At 51.9% G+C, this 18,516-nt stretch overlaps 3 protein-coding genes across 3 annotated transcripts; 1 reads left to right on the top strand and 2 right to left on the bottom strand.

The window, feature by feature from the left end:
* Positions 1–349: 349 nt before the first annotated feature.
* SMAC4_05299 (uncharacterized protein) lies at positions 350–2,809 on the bottom strand (the record flags this gene model as incomplete). The annotated part of the gene is made up of 3 exons (XM_003346355.2): positions 350–821; positions 903–1,335; positions 1,464–2,809. 2 exons carry the CDS (start codon positions 2,807–2,809, stop codon positions 1,326–1,328), a joined length of 1,356 nt encoding a protein of 451 aa, XP_003346403.2. The 3' UTR covers positions 350–821; positions 903–1,325.
* Positions 2,810–4,151: 1,342 nt separating this feature from the next.
* Positions 4,152–6,652, bottom strand: SMAC4_05298 (uncharacterized protein; the record flags this gene model as incomplete). The annotated part of the gene is made up of 1 exon (XM_003346354.2): positions 4,152–6,652. Exon 1 carries the CDS (start codon positions 6,624–6,626, stop codon positions 4,152–4,154), a length of 2,475 nt encoding a protein of 824 aa, XP_003346402.1. The 5' UTR covers positions 6,627–6,652.
* A 4,484-nt stretch (positions 6,653–11,136) lies between these two features.
* Positions 11,137–14,181, top strand: SMAC4_05297 (uncharacterized protein; the record flags this gene model as incomplete). The annotated part of the gene is made up of 4 exons (XM_003346353.2): positions 11,137–12,849; positions 12,935–13,151; positions 13,239–13,793; positions 13,847–14,181. The coding sequence occupies exons 1-4, from the start codon at positions 12,778–12,780 to the stop codon at positions 14,179–14,181; spliced, it is 1,179 nt and encodes a 392-aa protein (XP_003346401.2). The 5' UTR covers positions 11,137–12,777.
* Positions 14,182–18,516: the final 4,335 nt, after the last annotated feature.

The raw sequence follows: 18,516 nt of genomic DNA, 5'->3' as shown, positions 1-18,516 counted from the left end.
CAGAACCTCAGTGTACAATTTGCAAACAGATGATGGTCCAATAGCCTGCCCAAACCCCCTTTGCTTCCATCCATATCTTTACATGAGACCAGGACATAGGAAAAGATCAACAACCAAAGAAAAGAGGAAACCCAACACATAATCAAACCCTTACCGCCGACGGTGCCTATCATCGTCCCTATCTTTGTCCTTCCTCGAGCTCGAACCTGCCCTTTTTCTTTCATCTTCTCTTTCTCTTCCTCCACCTCCAGTTCCACTTTTCCCATTTCGACTTTTCGTTCTCGACAAATGGGACTGGTCTTTCATCTTGTCTCTGATACTCAGTAATTTGAGAGCGGCTCGAGTTATTTCACGATTCTCTTCCTCGTCTCTTGCTCTGTCTCTGTCTCTGTCTGTCTCTGTCTCTGTCCCTGTCTCCTCCATTTCTACGTGTAGTGTGACGAGAGGAGGAAGATGAAGGACCATGACGGCCACCCTCATGACGGTAACGCTCGCGGTCAAGCTTGCGGTCATCATCACTGCCACTGGCGAAGTCCCTAGTATCCGTAGACTTGCGCTCCGAGCGTGGTGGCCGTGAAGAAGATGGTTTTGATGAGCTCACCAGACTATCCCCCTCATGTCTGTACCTCTCCATATCACGCGTCCGCTCCATCCGATACTTCTCCCTCTCTTCCCTTTCCTTCAACTTTTCCTTACCTTTCAAATTCAAATTCAAACCCTCAGGCACAGCACTCAAGTGACTCCACGTCGCGATGAACATAATCTCCATGTCATTGTCTCCGTCGTCGTTGTCTCCGTCTCCATCACCGTCGCGGTTGTGGCTAAAGTTAGTTATGCTCATTCGATCAGCGTTAGTGCTGCTTCCCCCCCTGACAGTACTGATATAGCTATTGCAAGTCAACGTGGTAGCGGCGTCACCATCGAACTCAAAGGTCTCACTATCCGAGCCCGATTCGAAATCCCATGTTTCTGAGGGATATTCACGGGTCCGGACGAAAGCGGTGCTTGTTTCTGAGTTCTTGCGTGTACCTGTACCGTGATCACGAACCATTTTGCTGGGAATCGGTGCGGGTGCGGGTGAGACTTGGCTGTTGCTGAGGTTATAGAAGGACAAGGGGACGGCGTGTTTGGATGAGTAGGATTCTCGTTCTCTGTTGTTTCGGGAAGAGGAGGAGGAGGAGGGTGGATGACGCGAAGAGGAAGAATTGGGAGGATGACGGGAGGGAGAAATGGAGGACCAGCTACTATTCTCTGGGACAGGCTCTAGATACCTCGTCTCCCTCGCAGGAGGCAAAGTATTCTTCTTCTCCTCCTTCTCTTCCTCATCAAGGGGATCTGTACAGTTGATATAACACTCCCACTCCCTTTTCACACGCCTCTCATCCTTCAGCATTCTTATAGTCGGACTCGGCGTCAATTGTATATCCCGAGGATCGTACGCATCCATTCCGACATTCATATACAACCACTTGTCGCGCCCTTGAGGCGTCTTCTTCCACCGCAAGTACTTCCGAATGACAAACAGCGTCAAGGCCAACTTTGCTGCCTTTGCCTTGACCGCCTTTGCTCTCTCCTTACCCAGGTTCTCGATCCACGCGTCAACCAGTGGATACAACCTGGGCAACCCTCCATTTTCTTCTGTAACATTTTCCTGGTTCTTGCACGGCGCCCTCGCAATCATGTTCGCCATCAAGGCTGTCAATACCTCCTCCCCGCTGCCCGCCACAACGGACAAGTTGCAAGCGACACAATATTCCCTGGTATTTCCCTCACCGGAAAGCTTATACCGGGGATGTATCGCATCCCCAATATACTTCTCAAACTTCCCCTTCTTTTCCGAGTCCGGAAACCACAACGCCCCGATACCAGAGATGCGCTCAACAAAATTCCTGGCTTCCCCAAGGGCCTCCTTTTTCTTCAGGCCGAACCTTCTGAAAGGATTAGTCTCATCCTCTTCCTCTTCCATCTCCCTCCTAACCCGCTCCCGCTCCCGCTCCCTCCCCTCTTTTCCTTTCAACCTCTCATACTCATCCTCCAACACAAACATCCTAATCCGATCCACCCTCTGAGTAACCTCCATCTGCAACCAAAACCAGCACCAACCCAATAGGTAATGATTCAGCTGGTTATGGCGTCCGATCTCACAGTACTGCCGCCAGTTATCCATCTTCCGCATGATCCACGGCGGGATGTCTCTGGCAAACATGACCATGAAGTCCTCGGGCATGGAGCTGGAGTTCAGGCCGTCCATCGTCAAGAAGTGGTACTTGTAGACCGGGTGTCTGCGAGAGCTCAGCTCTTGATCCAAGAACAAGGCTTGAGCGTGTATCCAGTCCTTTGGAAAGGAGAAGGGCTGGGTGGAGCCGGCGATGGGCGGAGGGGGGTATTGGAGGATGTCGACGAGGATAGATAAGGGGGGCCCCCAGAGGCGGAGGAGGAGGTTGGGCATGGGCCGGCTAGGGTCGTAAAGGAGTAAGTCCGGATGCCTCGAGGGCTCGTAGAGGTCCTGGTCATGGGACATGATGAGGCGGCGGTTGTCCTTGTCAAAGAACTTGTAGCGGCGAAGGGGGTTGAGGCGAGATGATTCACCGCTTCGCAGGCCAGTGAGGAGGTCGGGCTCTCTGTGTGAGTCCAGGTAGCGTTGCTGGCGCTCTTTGTCTTTTAATGTTTTTTCCATCTCAATTGTTATCCTTGGAAGCTTTTCTTGCTTAGCTTGATCTTCATCATTGTGTTTCATCTTCTCGAGAGAGGCGCAAGCCTCCCGCAACGCGGCGGCATCGTTGCTTCCAGAGTCTTGATAACGGGGCATCTTGATGAACGTTGCGTGAAACTCTGCCGGGCTTCCAAAAGTGAAAGGTCAATGGGTAATCAAGTGTGAATAGCTGATTGATATTGTTCGATGTTAGCTTTAGAATATTTGAGTGTCTCAACGTACTCCGTAGAGAGACAGGATCTCTCAAGTTGATTCTTGACAGTGCTGGGTATAGAAGACATCTCTCATTGTTGGGATTTATTGCAGTTGTTCGTATACCAGCCGTCGTGTGGTAGCTTTGCCCTTTGAGTCCTTTTGACACGTCGGCTGTTTGTTGAGTATGGTCATGACAAAGGAATTCTTTGGCTGTCTGGGAAGAACGCATTGTTAGCCTCACCCGCCCGCCATTCGGCAAAATTAGTAGAGAAAGAAGCTTAGCTAAACCTGCAACGGGCGGGAGTTGAAAGCACTCAGAGGGAGCCGGGTCAAGCTTTTCATCATGATCTGTTAACAAGAAGGGAACTGGCGCTTTGAAGCTGACAGAACGGAGATACCTTGTGCTTGCCGAAGCTGTTTGAAGCGACAAGTACGACTATCAATTTTACGTTCCAATCGGGCAGGAACTGTGGCGTGAAGGGAAGGTATATTGAGGATGCAATAGAAGAACTCCAGGGAGTCCACCATTGCCAGTATGTGGATATAATTACATGCAGGAGCCTTGAAACAAAAATTATCGGGGAAGTTAAGTGGGTGTTGCGTGCTCAGCCAACCTCACACCCACGGTTACAACTGACCAACATCACATTGGCAAGAGCCAGACGCCGACTGTGTCACAGAGACCGGGCACGACATGGCGAGGAGATAACCATCAAAGTGTAACTAATATAAAAAGGTACAGTATTTCAACTTGCTAAAGTAAAGCAAAACATATATCCACACTCTCCAGCGATACTGGCTAGCAAAAACCATGTAAGGAAACTGCCGGCAAATATCAGTCCTCCTCCTCCTATTTGTAACCATGTCCATATACGCATCAACTCCATTACCAGCCAACGCCCTTTTTCTACCCTATGGTAGAAAGACAAACTGAGCAACGTGAAAATAATAACAGCTCCACGCCTAACCGAACAGATACATAACACGGTCATGCGGGCCCTCCTTTTTGAAGTGCCCTGAAATAGCTAGAAGCGAAAAAGGGGCAAGATCCATAAGTACAATGAAAATCGATGAAGACTGCCAATCCAATCGTACCTCAACGTTATAAAAACACAAGAGAATATCGAAGGATAGGTGACAGTATCAGTCGTGGAACTGGCAGTTTAATCTAGTCGTGACTTGCAGTCAAGGCAAGCAACGAAGTCAAGCCTCTTGAGCTCGAAATTCAAGCCCGGTCCGCCCCTTACTTGCGGGTCTTTGGCCTGGCGAGCTGGTTCAACCTACTAAGACTGATCTTAGCCGCCGCCTTCTTGACCGGGCTTTCGTGAGACTCCTTTTCTTTGCTGGCAGCAGTGCCAGAAGCTGTGGCAGTAGCAGCCTTCCTGACGCCAGAAGCAACGTTGTTGTTCCTTGTACCAGCAGCCAGACTCTTTCTAGCCGCGAGGCTCTTGCGAGGGCTCACAGGAGCAATGCTTTTCCTGGTAGGGTTGCTCTTGACCGGTGCTGCAGCAGCCGGCTTCTTGGCATTAGCACTGTTGGCTCCAACCAGTCTCGGGGCAAGAAGGGCATCGCCCTCCGGCACAGGCTCCTGCTTCTGTCTCTTGTTGGCGCGCTCCTCCATCTCCAGCTCTTCTTCGTCGGTGCTGACACGGTTGCGCTTCTTGGTGGCGAGGCCGTGTGGCAGAGCAAGGTAGATGGGCGATGGGTCAGCTGGAGCCTCGTTCTCCTTGTTGTTTGACAACACCACCGGCGACATCTCCTCTTCTGGGTCGGGAAAGCTGCCGGGCATGCTAGACTCGGACACAGTAGGGAGGAGAGATGGCCGAACAGAGCGAATGGTTGATTGACCTGGGGAGGCACCGAACGGTGGGCGGGAGACGCTCTCGAAGTTGAGGGTGCGTTCAGTGCGGAATGAGAAGGAGTCAGAAGCCGACGATGCTTCAACTGTTGTGGAGTCAGCCTTGAACTGCTTTATGGCAGAAGGCTCCTTGACCGAGTGAGCTTCAGTCTCTTCGGGGAGATCAGGGTACAGTAGACCGCGGTCCAGCTGTTCCTCGCGCAAGACGGCATCCAAAGAAGGGTAATAGACTTCACCGAGCACCTTCCGGGGCTGGGACTTGGAAAGAGCCAGCTTGACGGGAGAGGGGGATCTCAGCGCTTGGCCGATAGCGGCGCGCTGCGTCTCGGGAGTGAAGGCCACGTGTTTGGCGAGCCTTCCGCCGGGTGTAGTCAGAGGGGCGGAGGTAGTGATCTCCTCACTGCGCGACGCAGTCGGGGTCTTGGACGTCGGTGTTTTGGAACCAAAAGAGGCGGGCAGAGGAATCTTGGTTTTGATGATGCTAGTCGTAGTGCTCTTCAGAATCGATTTGGCGCTAGCAATTCGGCTCGTGGGAGTCTTGACATCAGCTCGTGGTGTCTGCTGGGGAGTGTGGGTTTCCTCCTCGTTATGCTTCTCCATGTTGGTGTCGGGCTGTTGCTTTACCTCTTTGCTGGCCTGCTTCTCAGCGTGCTTCTCCGAAGGCTTCTCAGGTTGCGTCTCGGATTGCTTCGCGGAAGTCTTGGCAGGTTCCTCTTTGAGAGTGGGAAGCTTGCTCGCAGTGGCGGGTCGAGGCAAGGCACTCTGGATTGATTTGGCTGGAGATTTCAACAACGACTGTCGTACCGGGGTTCTTGCGCCTGTTGACCGAGCAAGAGAGGATCGTGTGGGGCTCATGATGGATTGGCGGACAGACTTGGGCCGAGGAATAGTCGAAGCAGCCGCAGCAGGAGCGGGCTTGGGCTTGGGGATGGAACTGGTGGCGTCGCGGATGACGGCACGGCCCTTGGAGACGTCGTCCTCCTTGTTCTGGCGAAGACGTTTCGCAGGTGATCGGCCCTCCTCGTCCTCATCCTTGGCCTTGGCGGTAGTCGAGGTCGGAGTAGGGTCCTTGGAGCGACGGCTGGGGTCGATGTCGTCGAGACTCGCCTTGGACTGAGATCGTTTGACGCCCTTCTTGAGAGGATCGGGAACGCGGCCCTTCTGGGCCCTGAGGACAGAGGGGTGATTCTCGATCGAGTCCATCTTCTTGAACTGGGCCATGTGGACTTGGCTGTAGCGACCTGCTTTGCCGGTAGCCTTTGCGATTTTGCGCTTGGCCTGTTCCTCCCTCTCCTTTTCGGCTTCGCGCTGACGGATCTCGTCCTTGTACTTCTCGGCTTCCTTGCGGATGTCCTCCATCATGCTCTGGGCTTGGGTACTGAGGGCCACGCCGGCTGCTGACTGAGCGACACGGCGGAAGGTAAAGTCGGACTGTGGAACTGAGACCTTTGTGGGGGTCGACTGGGCGACGGGAGGAAGGTCGTCGTCGCGGTTGGTGGTTGGCTTGATGTCAGTGAAGCCCAGGCGCAAGCCGGACGAAGGGGCGTGGGCCATGGTCGGGTGGACTTTGCTGGGATGCATCTCGGACATGGGCAGTTTGACGGGCGACGACTTGCCCGGAGTCCTGGGGAGGCGCATTGGTGACGAGGCTGCGGCGTGGCTCTTGCGACGTTGAGGGGCGGGGAGGGTTTCTGGTTCGGCACCACTCTGGGTTTCCGAGACGGAGTGAAGGGTAGACTTGACGGGAGACTCTGGCGCCTGGGATCGGAGAGGCAAGGTTAGCACACGCACAGAGGGTGTTGGAGACGGCGACGGCGATGGCGACGGTGTCGGAAGAGATGGCGGTCGTAATAGCGGCATGGTAAGGTAGCAACAGGACACACAGCACGGGCAAAGAGGTAGGTGGTACAGTAGTGGTTCGCTGGGTGCTTTGTTTGAAGTTTGTTTACGCGACAATTGGAGGAGCTCGTACCTGGGACAGGCTTGCTAATCGTGCAGAACGGCGCGTCATGGTCTCTGTAAAAGATGGTGACAAAGCTTGGTCAATGCAGACGGGAGATTCGCGACGATTGTCGAAGTGGCTTGTTTCTATTTTTTGTGCGTCGTGTGATTTCGGTTGGAAAGGCGGATGGAATGCGCAGGGCGTCTTGATGGGCGACGATGGGGAATGGAAAATGCGAAGAAGGCTAAGAGAGATTGAGACGTGTAGGGGTCGAAATGATGTCAGTCGCAGATCAGAGAAGGGCGGGAAGAAAAGAGGATGTGGATGAAGTGGAGGAAGTCGAGGTTCCTCTCGGGGCAGATGCAAGCGAAAGCAGCTGAGGCGTGGTGGGGTGGATCGATTGTTGTTGTCTCGCTGTGTTTGCAGACTGGAGACAGCACTCGGTCAGTGCAGTGTAAACAAACCACTGCACCGTGGTTGCACAGTAGAACTCGATCAAAGCACTGTACCTATCAGTTCCGTCCAACGCAACTTCCGTTTTCGAGCTCATCTCAAAGTCAAATGCACCTTCCTCTTCCTATCTTAACCACTTCTTCACGTTGACTTGAAAAATATTTCCTCCACAAAAATCGATTTTCTTGTCTTCCACTCAATCTCAATCTCTCGTCATCTGGTGTCAACTCTGTGCCCTACAAAGAAATTCAATAACCACCCAAGTGGCAATTATGCGGTCCACTTCACCTTCGATATCTCTTGAAGTCTTCACTTCTCCTTTTTTTTACCTCGCCATGCCGTCAACCTCAACTTACTGCCAAAAAGATACCACTTGCATGGCACACAGCAACTGGATCGAGTAATCAGGTCGCTACTCCGACCTGCGATCGGCACCGCGATATGAAGGGCTAGAAAATCAATTCTTTCTTTTCCGACAACAGACACATGGAACAACATTCAGCACCTCAAGGATGAGCGACGGCGGATTGTTGTCTCAAGCACTGGACAACGATACGCGCCAACTGCTCGACATCACGAAACGATGTCCTTATTGACCATTTAAGGACTCCAAGCTTGAAATTCGATCGAGACGAATAGGATACCCCACAAAAGTCGTCCGGCTCCCATGGCCAGCTTGCTCTCAGCTCCTCTCCCACTCTTCCCGATTACTCGTCTGGTCGATATCTTGCTATGCTCAGTCGCCCTCGACCGAATGGCATGGTTCGACAAGTCCCGCATCCTCCCAGCCGACTCGAGATTACATCAAAGGAAACCCTCACCTGTGCCTGTGCCGCGCATGCACGTTCGACAACCCTTCAGACTCTGCACTACACACATCAGCACACGCAATTTGTATGACAGGCTGCGACTGGGGATTATGGGATAGAGTACATCCTGGCCACGACCAGCTCCTTTATGGCCTTTGGTGAAGGAGGGTCAGCACTCAGACACACACGCCAAGTCTAGGCCTCTACTCCGAAATCGCAGTCAGGCAAATGAGCCACTTGAGGCAACACCAACTCAAAGGGCGTTTGGTGACCAGCTTTCTCGAACTTTCGGAATCCTTGGAACAATACGTTCCATCACCTCGAGAGGTCTGCAGACGGTGGTCTCCGTCGCATCTCGCCTATTGCATGCTAGATGTCTGTGATCAGCAGCAACCTTACAACCCGCGCCAGCATCAGATACGCCACATACGTGCCAGCGTGGGTTACATTGAAGATCTGTCGGGCTGTCCTCTCAGTCAGTGTCGGCAGTGTCGCAATTTCTCAGTGATTCATCACACGCGGGGGCGGGCTCGCTTGTTGAAAGGTATCAGTGATGACAGGCACTTCGCTGACGTTCTAGTCCTGCGCTAGAAAGCTTTCAAAGCATTCTTGGCATTGTTCCGATGGCCAGTTGAGCCGTCACTCTGTCCGGTTCGAACAACGCCAGTACAAGTGGAAGAACACTAGGACGAAAAGTCTATCAAGTATCTTGACATGGCCCGACCATCTCAACTTTCAAAAGCGTTATAAAAACGAGCCATCACCCTCTTCAAACTTCTACCCGTCCCAACATCCCGTTGAACCGTCCGAGCCGTCGAGTCGAGCCATCCAGTACGCCACACACTTTCTCATCACAAATTCCTGTCCGTCAGTTTGGTTCCGGAGAGTGCCATGACGTTCACGAGTCCGACAAGACGGCTCTATCCAAGCGAGTTTGGATGCAATTGGTCGGGCTTGATTCGCCCAGACCTACCAACGGCACAAACGCCGGCACCGGGGCAACAGCCACCCTCCCAGCTCCCACTCCTCCCACCACCAAACCACCACCAGCTCCTCGGAGATGCAAAGAACAAACTTTGCAAGGGAACCCGTGCTGATTCGCTGTTTACCCCGCTAATCCAGTTTGTCCCCCCATTGGATTCTTTTTGTTCTGATTTTGTTCAGGCATTACCTACACAGAACGCAGCAGGATAATCTCACGGGTACAACTTCCACGACAAGGACTCCCGCATACAGTCCGCTGCTTTTACCCCTGGCTAATCGCTCGGTAACCTTCGACGAGCTTTGCAATCTGCCCTCTTTTGTGTCCACTTAGACCACTTTGAAGCTCTCTTCTGTCTCTGACCAGCCCGCCAACGATCTGGAAGCGAGAGTTGGGGTGGGATGACAAGTGCCAAAGTGAGAAACTTGCATTGGCTAATACCACCTCAACCAGGGGCTTTAATCCCGAGTGGGAGAACTGTCGTTGCTTTTTTCTCCTCTTTATGCACGCACAATTGTTCACCTTCGTGTTCCCCGCGGCGCCAAAGTCAGCCCCAAAAACGCGGCTCATCCGGTCAATGGTAGGGTAACCAATCACACTCATCGGTTCTTGGCATCACTCGTCTCAGTCTTGCCCACCACCTTCCGGTCCTATTGGAATCTTTAAAACTTCAACAGCCACCGCATTCTCTATGCACTCTTTTACCGGATTCAAACTCATTGACCTGAATGTGTCACCTGGCCCGTCCGGACCTGTTACGGAGTTCGGCACGTGCCCAAAGGACAGCAGCCGAGACGATACATACCGAGTTCGCCAAGCAAAATGTGTGGTCGGAGCACTTACACAGCGTCGTAGACAGGGGTCCTGGAGCGTAACCGGAGCAGCAGTTTGGAACAGCCAACTCGCTGGCTCGATGCCTGACACTTACAATATCCAACAAGCAGCAACAACCACAAGGGACGAGTACTCAACTCCCTTCTTCAAGACAGGCCTCAAACAGTCTGAACCACAGATTACAGTGCCTATTCTCCCAATTTCACGATCCACAATGGAAGGATCAACATGTCAGGGTGGAAGTTGACAGTAGCGTGCCCGCTTGTTTGGTGGGCTCAGGTGACCATGGAAAAATTTGAGGGTATTGGTGCCTTGGCAAGGCGAGGGACATCAACCTTGAACGTGGCCCCGCTACCGATCCGCAAAATGCCCCTCAAGGTCGGGGCGCCAATGATGCATGAAACCTGCAATACCACACCTCCCACCTTTCATTCCCCTCCCACCGCCGCTGCGGAGAGACCGATCTCGCTGACTGCCTTTGCCAAACTTGACAACCTCAGTCCAAAGGATTTGGCAACCTCCTCAGAATGCAAGCTACTTTTGTTTAGACGGACGTCATTGTCTGCACAATTGGGGAACACAAGCCAGATGTAAGCTGCGAATTCATGGCAGCTTGAAGCTCACTGCCGTATTGAGCTGCCTGGTGGGTGAGAGACACCACCTCACTCACTATAACCCTCTGGGAGGAAAAGAAGAACAAGCATGTACGGCTTCCAACGGCCTGAGATGCGTCATCGGAAGGTGGCCAAGAATTTGTTCCAGAAGCGAGAACACATCGATACCAAAGACTCGATCGGTTTCGCGGGTTATGCTTCACACATCCGAACCATAGGAACCTTGCAGAAGGTGAGTAGTCCTAGAGTCCTACACGCCACGTCCAAGGCCAGATCCTCCTCGATTCGAGGTGACGAGGGAGGCTCCCAAGACTGCAACCCACAATGGGTAGTGAGAAGTGAAGACACGAAAGGCGGCCCATAGCCCAGTTGCGAGCCAGGACCTGTAGGCATTGCCATTTCAAGTTGGCTCTGATGTTTGCGTGGTTTGCTCCGGCGAACATCACACTAACAAGCGTGTTCCTGAGACGGCTCATGCGGCCTGTCACGGTACCTGGTCTATAATTCCTCTGCCAAATCATCTCAAGACACTTAGACATACTATCATGGGGAGTCAAGACAGCCATCTCTCGTACGCAAAGTTCCGAGATCCAACAATGAAACCTGCCCGGCCCTATCGGCATTCCTGTAGCAAAACAGACCAAAGCTGTTGGTATGTAACGACAAGCAGTCATCGAGGTACGCGGTAGCTGAAAGACGGGCACAACGGAAGACAGAAAGCCAGCCGGCCGGCCAGCTAGCCAAGCCTACGCAAAGCGAATCGTCTGATGGTGCGGGTACTGCAGAAAGACTTCCCAAAGCGGTATCGGGAATTCCACTTTGCAACACGACAGGCACCATTGGCTCCAGACGAACTCGTCCGCCAGATGCCACTGTGGGGAGCGGGCTGGCAGCCAAGCAAAATCCGTCGATGTGGGAAACACGAAGAAGCAGGACGAACGGGAAAGGCTTGCTGAGGGCCGCGAGGTCCAGGTACGGTAGCCACTACGGAACATAGCCGTACCCAGAGAGGAGCCGGTGCTGATGTTTCGAACTTTCGTCTGACTCTGGGGAAGCCCGCAACGTGGAAGGATGCGTTCGGAGGCTGGGGGTGGAACGGGGCGTCAACGTCGGTCGTCCAGGGAGTCGATGGAGCCATGGGGATTCCGGGCTAGTGTCGTCAATGGTGGCCATCTGTGCCATCCAACAGAACGGGTGCAGGTGACCCGTTTTGGTTCCAGGAAGAGCTGGAAGGCAGTCCTGTGTTGTCTTGGGGGGTGGGAAGACACTGGATATTTGTCTTTTGGCCAGACTCGGGCGACCACAAACTCTTTGCTGCTGTCGGCGGGGCGACCTTCCTCCAGTCTTTTTTGGCGAGTGACAAGCTCGAGGGACAAGCCAAACAAGCCAGGCAAGCCTAGTGTAGCGGCAGTATGCGGGCCATTGGGGCAGGTATGACCCCCCGGGGCCCTGTGGACGACATCCAGTGAGGATCCAGCGGGAATCCAGTGGACATGGGCGGAGGCTTGCGGACCCCTCCACCCACCACCAGGGGGATTAACATTACATAAAACCCTCCCATTCTTCTCTTTTCTTTACACATGCGCAACCTGTCATCGACCTTCAGCTTATCTCTGGCCCTCCAAAAAAAACCGTCTTCAAGTCGAGCCTTGACACACGGAATCCGAGGGAACGCGGGACTGTTTTGATTTTCCAATCCCCTTTTTCCGTACAGACGCTCTCTGCCTTGCCTTATCGCCGGTCCCAGACTGTCGGATCCTACCCCCATTCCCCAGATTTCAGATTCGAGATTACGCATTGATTGGCGCCATCATCCCTGGTTCCCGAAGCTGTCCCTGGAGCAGTCCATCTTGTTCGGAGAATTTTAGCAGGAGGGGACTTGTGAGAGAGACGGAGGAGAAACCGAGACCTGGGCGTGTCTTGCCATCCCATATCGAAAACCCATTCGCTGTCGTCGCCCAAGCTTTTTCGGAGTGCCGTGGTGCAGCACATGTTGGCGCTCAACCCGCATTAGGTTCTTCCCCGAAGTCTGCTCCTCCTGGGCAGGCCCCGCAACAGCAAAGACACACCACTACCGAACCCCCCTGCCGAGCCCTCTCTACTACGGAGTACCTTGCACAAGAGTCACAGTCACAGAGACGCTCACACGCACAAGCAAAGCACACCAACGCACACACATCATACACCAACTCTCACTGGCAGAACACACAACGTCTGCCAGTGCAACTATTATTCTGTACAATCAGGGAAGGAAAGGACATGGCAGACAAGATGTCTATCGATAAGCACGATCCCACCAAAGACGATAGTGAAGACTCGCAAATGGAGTCCAGCCCTGAGAGAGACAGAGAGGGAGGGGCACCTGCTGGTGAGGCCAATGGCCAAAATACCGGTGCCACTGCCGCAACCGCTGCTCCCCAGGAAAACCAACAGCCCAAGCGCAAAGGCGGTCGCAAGCCGGTAAGATCTTGACAAACTTTTTTTGTTTCGTGGACGTAAAGAGTGATAAATAGTTTTTCCTAACATGTGTATAGATCTACGCCACGTCCGAGGAACGGAAGCAGAGGAACCGTCAGGCTCAAGCTGCATTCCGTGAACGCAGGACTGAGTACATCAAGCAGCTTGAAGATGCTATCCGCACCCACGAGCAAAACCTTGCCAATCTGCAAGCTGCCCACCGACATGCCGCTGACGAATGCCTGATGCTTCGTTACAAGAACTCGCTTTTGGAGCGCATCCTCCTTGAGAAAGGTATTTTTCCCACGACTTTCCCGTGTTCGGGTTTTTGTTTACACCCCTTTTTGGGGGACCGCTAACCATAGACTTCCTCCCTCTCAGGCATTGATGTTCAAGCAGAGCTCCAAGCCAAGACGGGCAGTCCAAATCTTGGACCTACTCATATGCCCCAGAACCTGGTACAGCAGCCGCCGATTCAGAGGGCTCTCCTGAACAGACACCATGCTCGCAGATCACAGTCGAGCATCGCTCCTAAACTCGAGCCTGGAATCACCATCTCCCCCCTGCCACCTCCGGTTCATTCTCACGCATCAGCTCTATCGCCCAAGAGTCGGCCAACACCGTCCTCACATTCGGCCTCACCATCGACGACAACAACCTTTGGTTCTCATAGCGGTGCGTCACCGGCCACTTCCGATGGCATGATCCCCCCGATCCGACCGCATCTTCCGCCCGCCTCGGCATTGAAGATTCTCCCGCCTTCGCAACTGGGCAACGGAGTGCCCGGCCTAGCTCAGCAACAACGACATAGCATGCAGATGCCCGGACTTCAGCAAGGACAGAACCACATGAGGAATAGCGTTGGCGGAAACACGACTTCGTTTTATCCCACGCCTTCCTTCCAGAATCACATTGAACAACTCGGCAAGCTGTCCCGTTTTCTTTCTCTTCCTCCCTTTTCCCCCTCTAATAGAACTTTGTCGTCCTAGGCTCATTCCGTAATGCAGAACAGGAGTACGACGCCGCAGCCGACATGATGGACGACACCGGCGAGACCCCCGACACTCCAAGCGGACCCGGCCCCTACCCCGGCCAAGCATACGGCGGCGATCCCCAAGCGATGTCCCTTTCGTCCCCTGTCACCACCGGTCCTCAAGGAAACCAGCAGTCACCGATCGAAAACGGCTCCCATCAGCAACATCCTGCCTACCCGCCGATGGCCCAGCTTCTCGACCACCAATACGACTTCGGCGATCCTTTCGGTTTGAGTGCCAGCATGGCTTTTCCGACACAGTTCTCGTTCGACACCAGCAATATGCGGTAGAAGGGACGGATAGAGAGGTGGATATTGGCATGTTTGTGGAGGAATCAAGGGATGTCATGGGTTTCCACCGTGACTCGACTCGACACGCATCTGTTTGGAATTCGACATATTGGGAGGAGGACCGACAACCCGGCAGAAAATCACGATTCATAGCCGGATCAGCAATTGCACGACAACGGAGAAGGGAGGTTTACAAAAATTTGGTGGGCACTACGGGCCGCTTCGGACGAAATGACGACAACGCGACAACAACAAAAGTACGACCGGAAAAGTTAATGTTTTAAAAAGATACCCCGTGAAAAGCATTTGGAACTAGCACTGGGGGTAAAACTTACAATCAGCGGGTTTTGGCTTTTTTTTTTTTTTTTTTTTTTTTTTTTTTTTTTTTTTTTTTTTTTTTTTTTTTTTTTTTTTTTTTTTTTTTTTTTTTTATTATGGGAGAAGAGAAACCCGTCTCCCCACTCTTTCTGTTCTCTTCTCTTTCTTGGATATTTCTTGTTTTGTTCTGTGATGGTATTGTGAGACGCTGAACGAGCATCGTGGACAGCTAGTTTTTGGGTGATGGCGGGATGTTTTTGATATCTTGTCTTTGTCTAATTTCAGTTTTCTGTATCTCTGCCATGATAAAAAAAACAATTGTTTTGAAATTTGGACAATATGATCATGATCACTGGGAGGCAAAGGAGTTTTGACGATTTCAACAAAAAGTACGATGTCTGGTTTCGGCGTTTGGTTTAATATCTTCTAACTTTCGGTTTCTCTTTGGGCTACCAGCAATTATGGATGGAAAATGGGTGAACGGCGGAGCATGACATGACACTCAACTTGTCATCACGATGACGAACTTTACGGAACCGTCGATCAATAAACAATACGCGGAGGAAATACTATGAGGCAGCTAGTCGAGGAAAAGGTCACAGGAAGCAGAGAAGCAGGAAGTTTTGTTTACATTACCCCCGAGTCGTCTGTCTCCCTGATGTAAATAGTCACACGCCAACGTCATTTCCTACCACAAGAACAGAGTGATAACTACCCAAAAATAACAACACGAGTCAACAAGCAATGAATGGATGATATAGGACAATACAAAACTCCACAGATTCAATCCTACACAACAACACCATACGAGATGATCGACTCTACTTTAGAAATTTACCTAACCCGCAAAACCACAGCCATCAACGGGCGGAGTCCGTACGTAACGGGCCAAGACTCTGCTTTCCTGACCGACGGCTTTGTCATCGACACTCATCGGAGCAACGGGGCCGTGCTCCACATTTTTAAGTCTACCAAGCTCTCCAAGATATACGGGCCGGGACTCTGTCCTATGCATAAAAACGGACCGGTACCGGTCTGTTTCTGCTCGGTACGCAGATGCAACCACCGAAACGACACATGGCATCGACTGGCAGCCCGCCCGCCAACCAGCGGTGGACCGTCCGTCGTTGTGAAAACACCAAGAAAAGAGCCAAGCGTCTTGGCGATGAATCTAGATCCAGCGTTTTTGTCTTGGTCTGGCGATCCATGGGTCTGGAAAGTTCATGGGATGGGTAAAAAAAGATGAGCTGGGAGTGAGTGGACTTGGAAGTTGAGGTAGTCTACACTAGTCTAGTGTAAAAAAAAAGTTTGGAGACCGCCTTTTGACACGCAGCGGAGCCAGCCAGTGGATGGATTAGGAATTATATTGTGACAAAAAAAAGTCACTTGATTTGTTTTTGTCTTGGCTTTACCTCATTTTGAGGAGTTAAAGCAATACAATGTTAGTAAAATGCTCCCTTTACGATTTGAGGTTTCCGATGGAACTTGTTGAACTTTCTTTGGCACTTTACACATTTCGCACTTCGAGCTTCACTTTCGCATTTTTTGTTTGGTTCTCTTTTCCTGCTCCCCCACGGACGGACGGGACCCCTCCGTTTCACCAAAGTTCACCACAAAAGTTCACCAAACCCCCCCCCCCCCCCCCCCCCCCCCCCCCCTTCCTCTCCTCCTAGTCCCGTTTTCACAACGAAAGACCCCCCCCCCTCTCAAACAAAAACAAAAAGAAAGTCAGGGAAACCTCGTCCGGCAATAAAGCCGGCTACGGCTACGGTTGCTACACTAGTGTAGAAGACTTTCCCGCCCACTTCTTGCGTCCCAGAGGCTCCCGGCGGAGAACACCACATGTCCGTCCACAAGAAAGATCTCGCCTAAACTAACGGACCCCCTCCGCCCCTCCCCTCCCTCGCTCCCGGTTGTTATCACCGAAACAGGTTACAGGGGAGCTACTGTAACCGCTTTTTTCTTCCTTGCTCCACACCGTGTTCGTTGTTTTTGTTTTGCATCTGATGATGGAGTTCCCAAAAGACTTTTTTTCGGTTGGCAATGTGGACGACGGGAGTGGACACGGGCGCAAGATGGGGAATCGAAAAAGCGAGGTCCGGTTGTTTTGTGGAGCAAGTGACCCCGGTGGACCGGTGGTGGACTGGGGCTGAACGGGGAGCAAAAGTGGGAACGGGAGTCGGGAACGGAGGCTGGAACCGGGAACCGGGAACCGGGTACGGTGGGGGAACAATTTAATGAGAGGTCCGCTTGAAGACTTGGAGTCCGCCGGCCGGTTGATGGGAAAAGATGGAAAAGATGGAAACATGCCGGGATGGAGGTATCGGGGCCCGCCGATAGAGGCCAAGGAGATAGGATGAAACTGATGAAGGCTGAGCTGGCTCTGCCAAGGCAGGTAAACAACGATAATAATGGATGATGGACTGAGTGGATGACATGTGATATGAGGTTGGGAGAAGTGAGTGGGAAGTTTATGGGAGCTGCTGCCAGTTCGGTCAAAAGGGGTAGAGGGGAGTGAAAGAAGTGAAAGTAAACAATGGGGGGACGATCGTATCGAGAAGATCATCGATAAACTTGGCAGCTGCCATCTTCGTGAGACTACCTGCGAACGAAGACCAGGAAGATCATGAAGCCTTTGGGCGGATTTGTGTTGCAAAGTCAAGGTTTGACCTTTCCGATTCTGCAACAAATCCCCCTGTTATCGAGTGTAAAAAGTTGAATATCACATGGGATCTTTGCTATACCTCCTCAGGTTTGGGTCTTCTCCTTTGCGCCAAAGATGTCTACCTGTACCATCGCAGTGGTAATTTCTGTTAAATAACGACCATGTACTATATTCCAAACCAAAGCACGAACAAGACAATCGTACTTGTTTATTCGCAATGGATATACGGTATACACCATGAACAGTCGTGCAGCAGGAACGTTATCTAGATGTTGATATCAAGGAAGATGTTGTTATCATGATCTTTTTCAAGTTTGTCTACCTACCTCTAGACACTGGCATCTCAGCCGAGAGATTATCCAAGTCATTATCATTCGCGTCTACTTATCTTTCCGTCACAAACTCACGAATTTTGTTGCTTGTTCATCCGGTGACTTCTTGAGTATGTCGTGGATATGTCGTGGTCTGGTAGTTCTCGGGACGTTAATTATTTTCCGTCGATAACAGATTTCATCCTTTTGCCTTTAGCAACCCCTATATGGTGTCCGGGCCTAGGAGATAGATTAAGACACCGCTGTCATTCAACGAAGTGGTAGCCTACTGGCATTGCTTCCGGGTTGACATCAAGGTACCGAGCTGTATCTGAGCATGCTGAAGGTTGGATGTAGGTATTAGTTTAACTTCCATGTTTCATTGGGCATTATATCCGTCCGGCCTCCGGAGCTTGTTCAATTGATGTCGACGCAGTTCTTGCAAAGCTCAGAAGAAGCCTCGAGGTAATGGACTGCCCTATGGGATTCCTTTCGGCACTCTCTTGTGAATTCTGGCTGAGAGAGGAGACGGTGTCTGAGAGTGCTGAATCAGTATACACGATCTTTTGATTATTGCTTGGAGGTATCGTTCGGGATCACCACAATGTAGTAGTTTCGTATTTTCGTCCAATGTAGATGGTTACCACAACTATTCCCCGTACCAACAGAAACTGTTGCTTTCTGCACGCCTCCGAGGGTACCTTACTGTACGATGTTTCCATCCATCCATGCCATGTTCCATAGCCCATAGGGTAAACAATGACACATAGATACTCCCTTCCACATCTGCAGAATGCCCCTGAATTCCTCCCGTGTGTCCCGTCTGCAAGAAGACTCTGCGTAAGAGTTCCGCGTACGACTCTCGCTGCACGGTCTAGACTCGTCGGTCAGCTGGCGTCTGTCGAGTGACCCGCCGGGATGGAAGGAACCATCCGGGGATTTCTGTGGGCTCACATGGACTGAAGGATCCGCAATATCCATGTTGTTTCCGTTACAGTGAGACTTCTCAGTTCCACATCGGAAAGCTGCTTGTGGATGAGT

Source organism: Sordaria macrospora, chromosome 4, assembly GCF_033870435.1.
Source record: "Sordaria macrospora chromosome 4, complete sequence".
NCBI lineage: Eukaryota > Fungi > Ascomycota > Sordariomycetes > Sordariales > Sordariaceae > Sordaria > Sordaria macrospora.
Note: the sequence above shows the minus strand (reverse complement) of the source record. Positions and strands in the feature narration are given on the sequence as shown.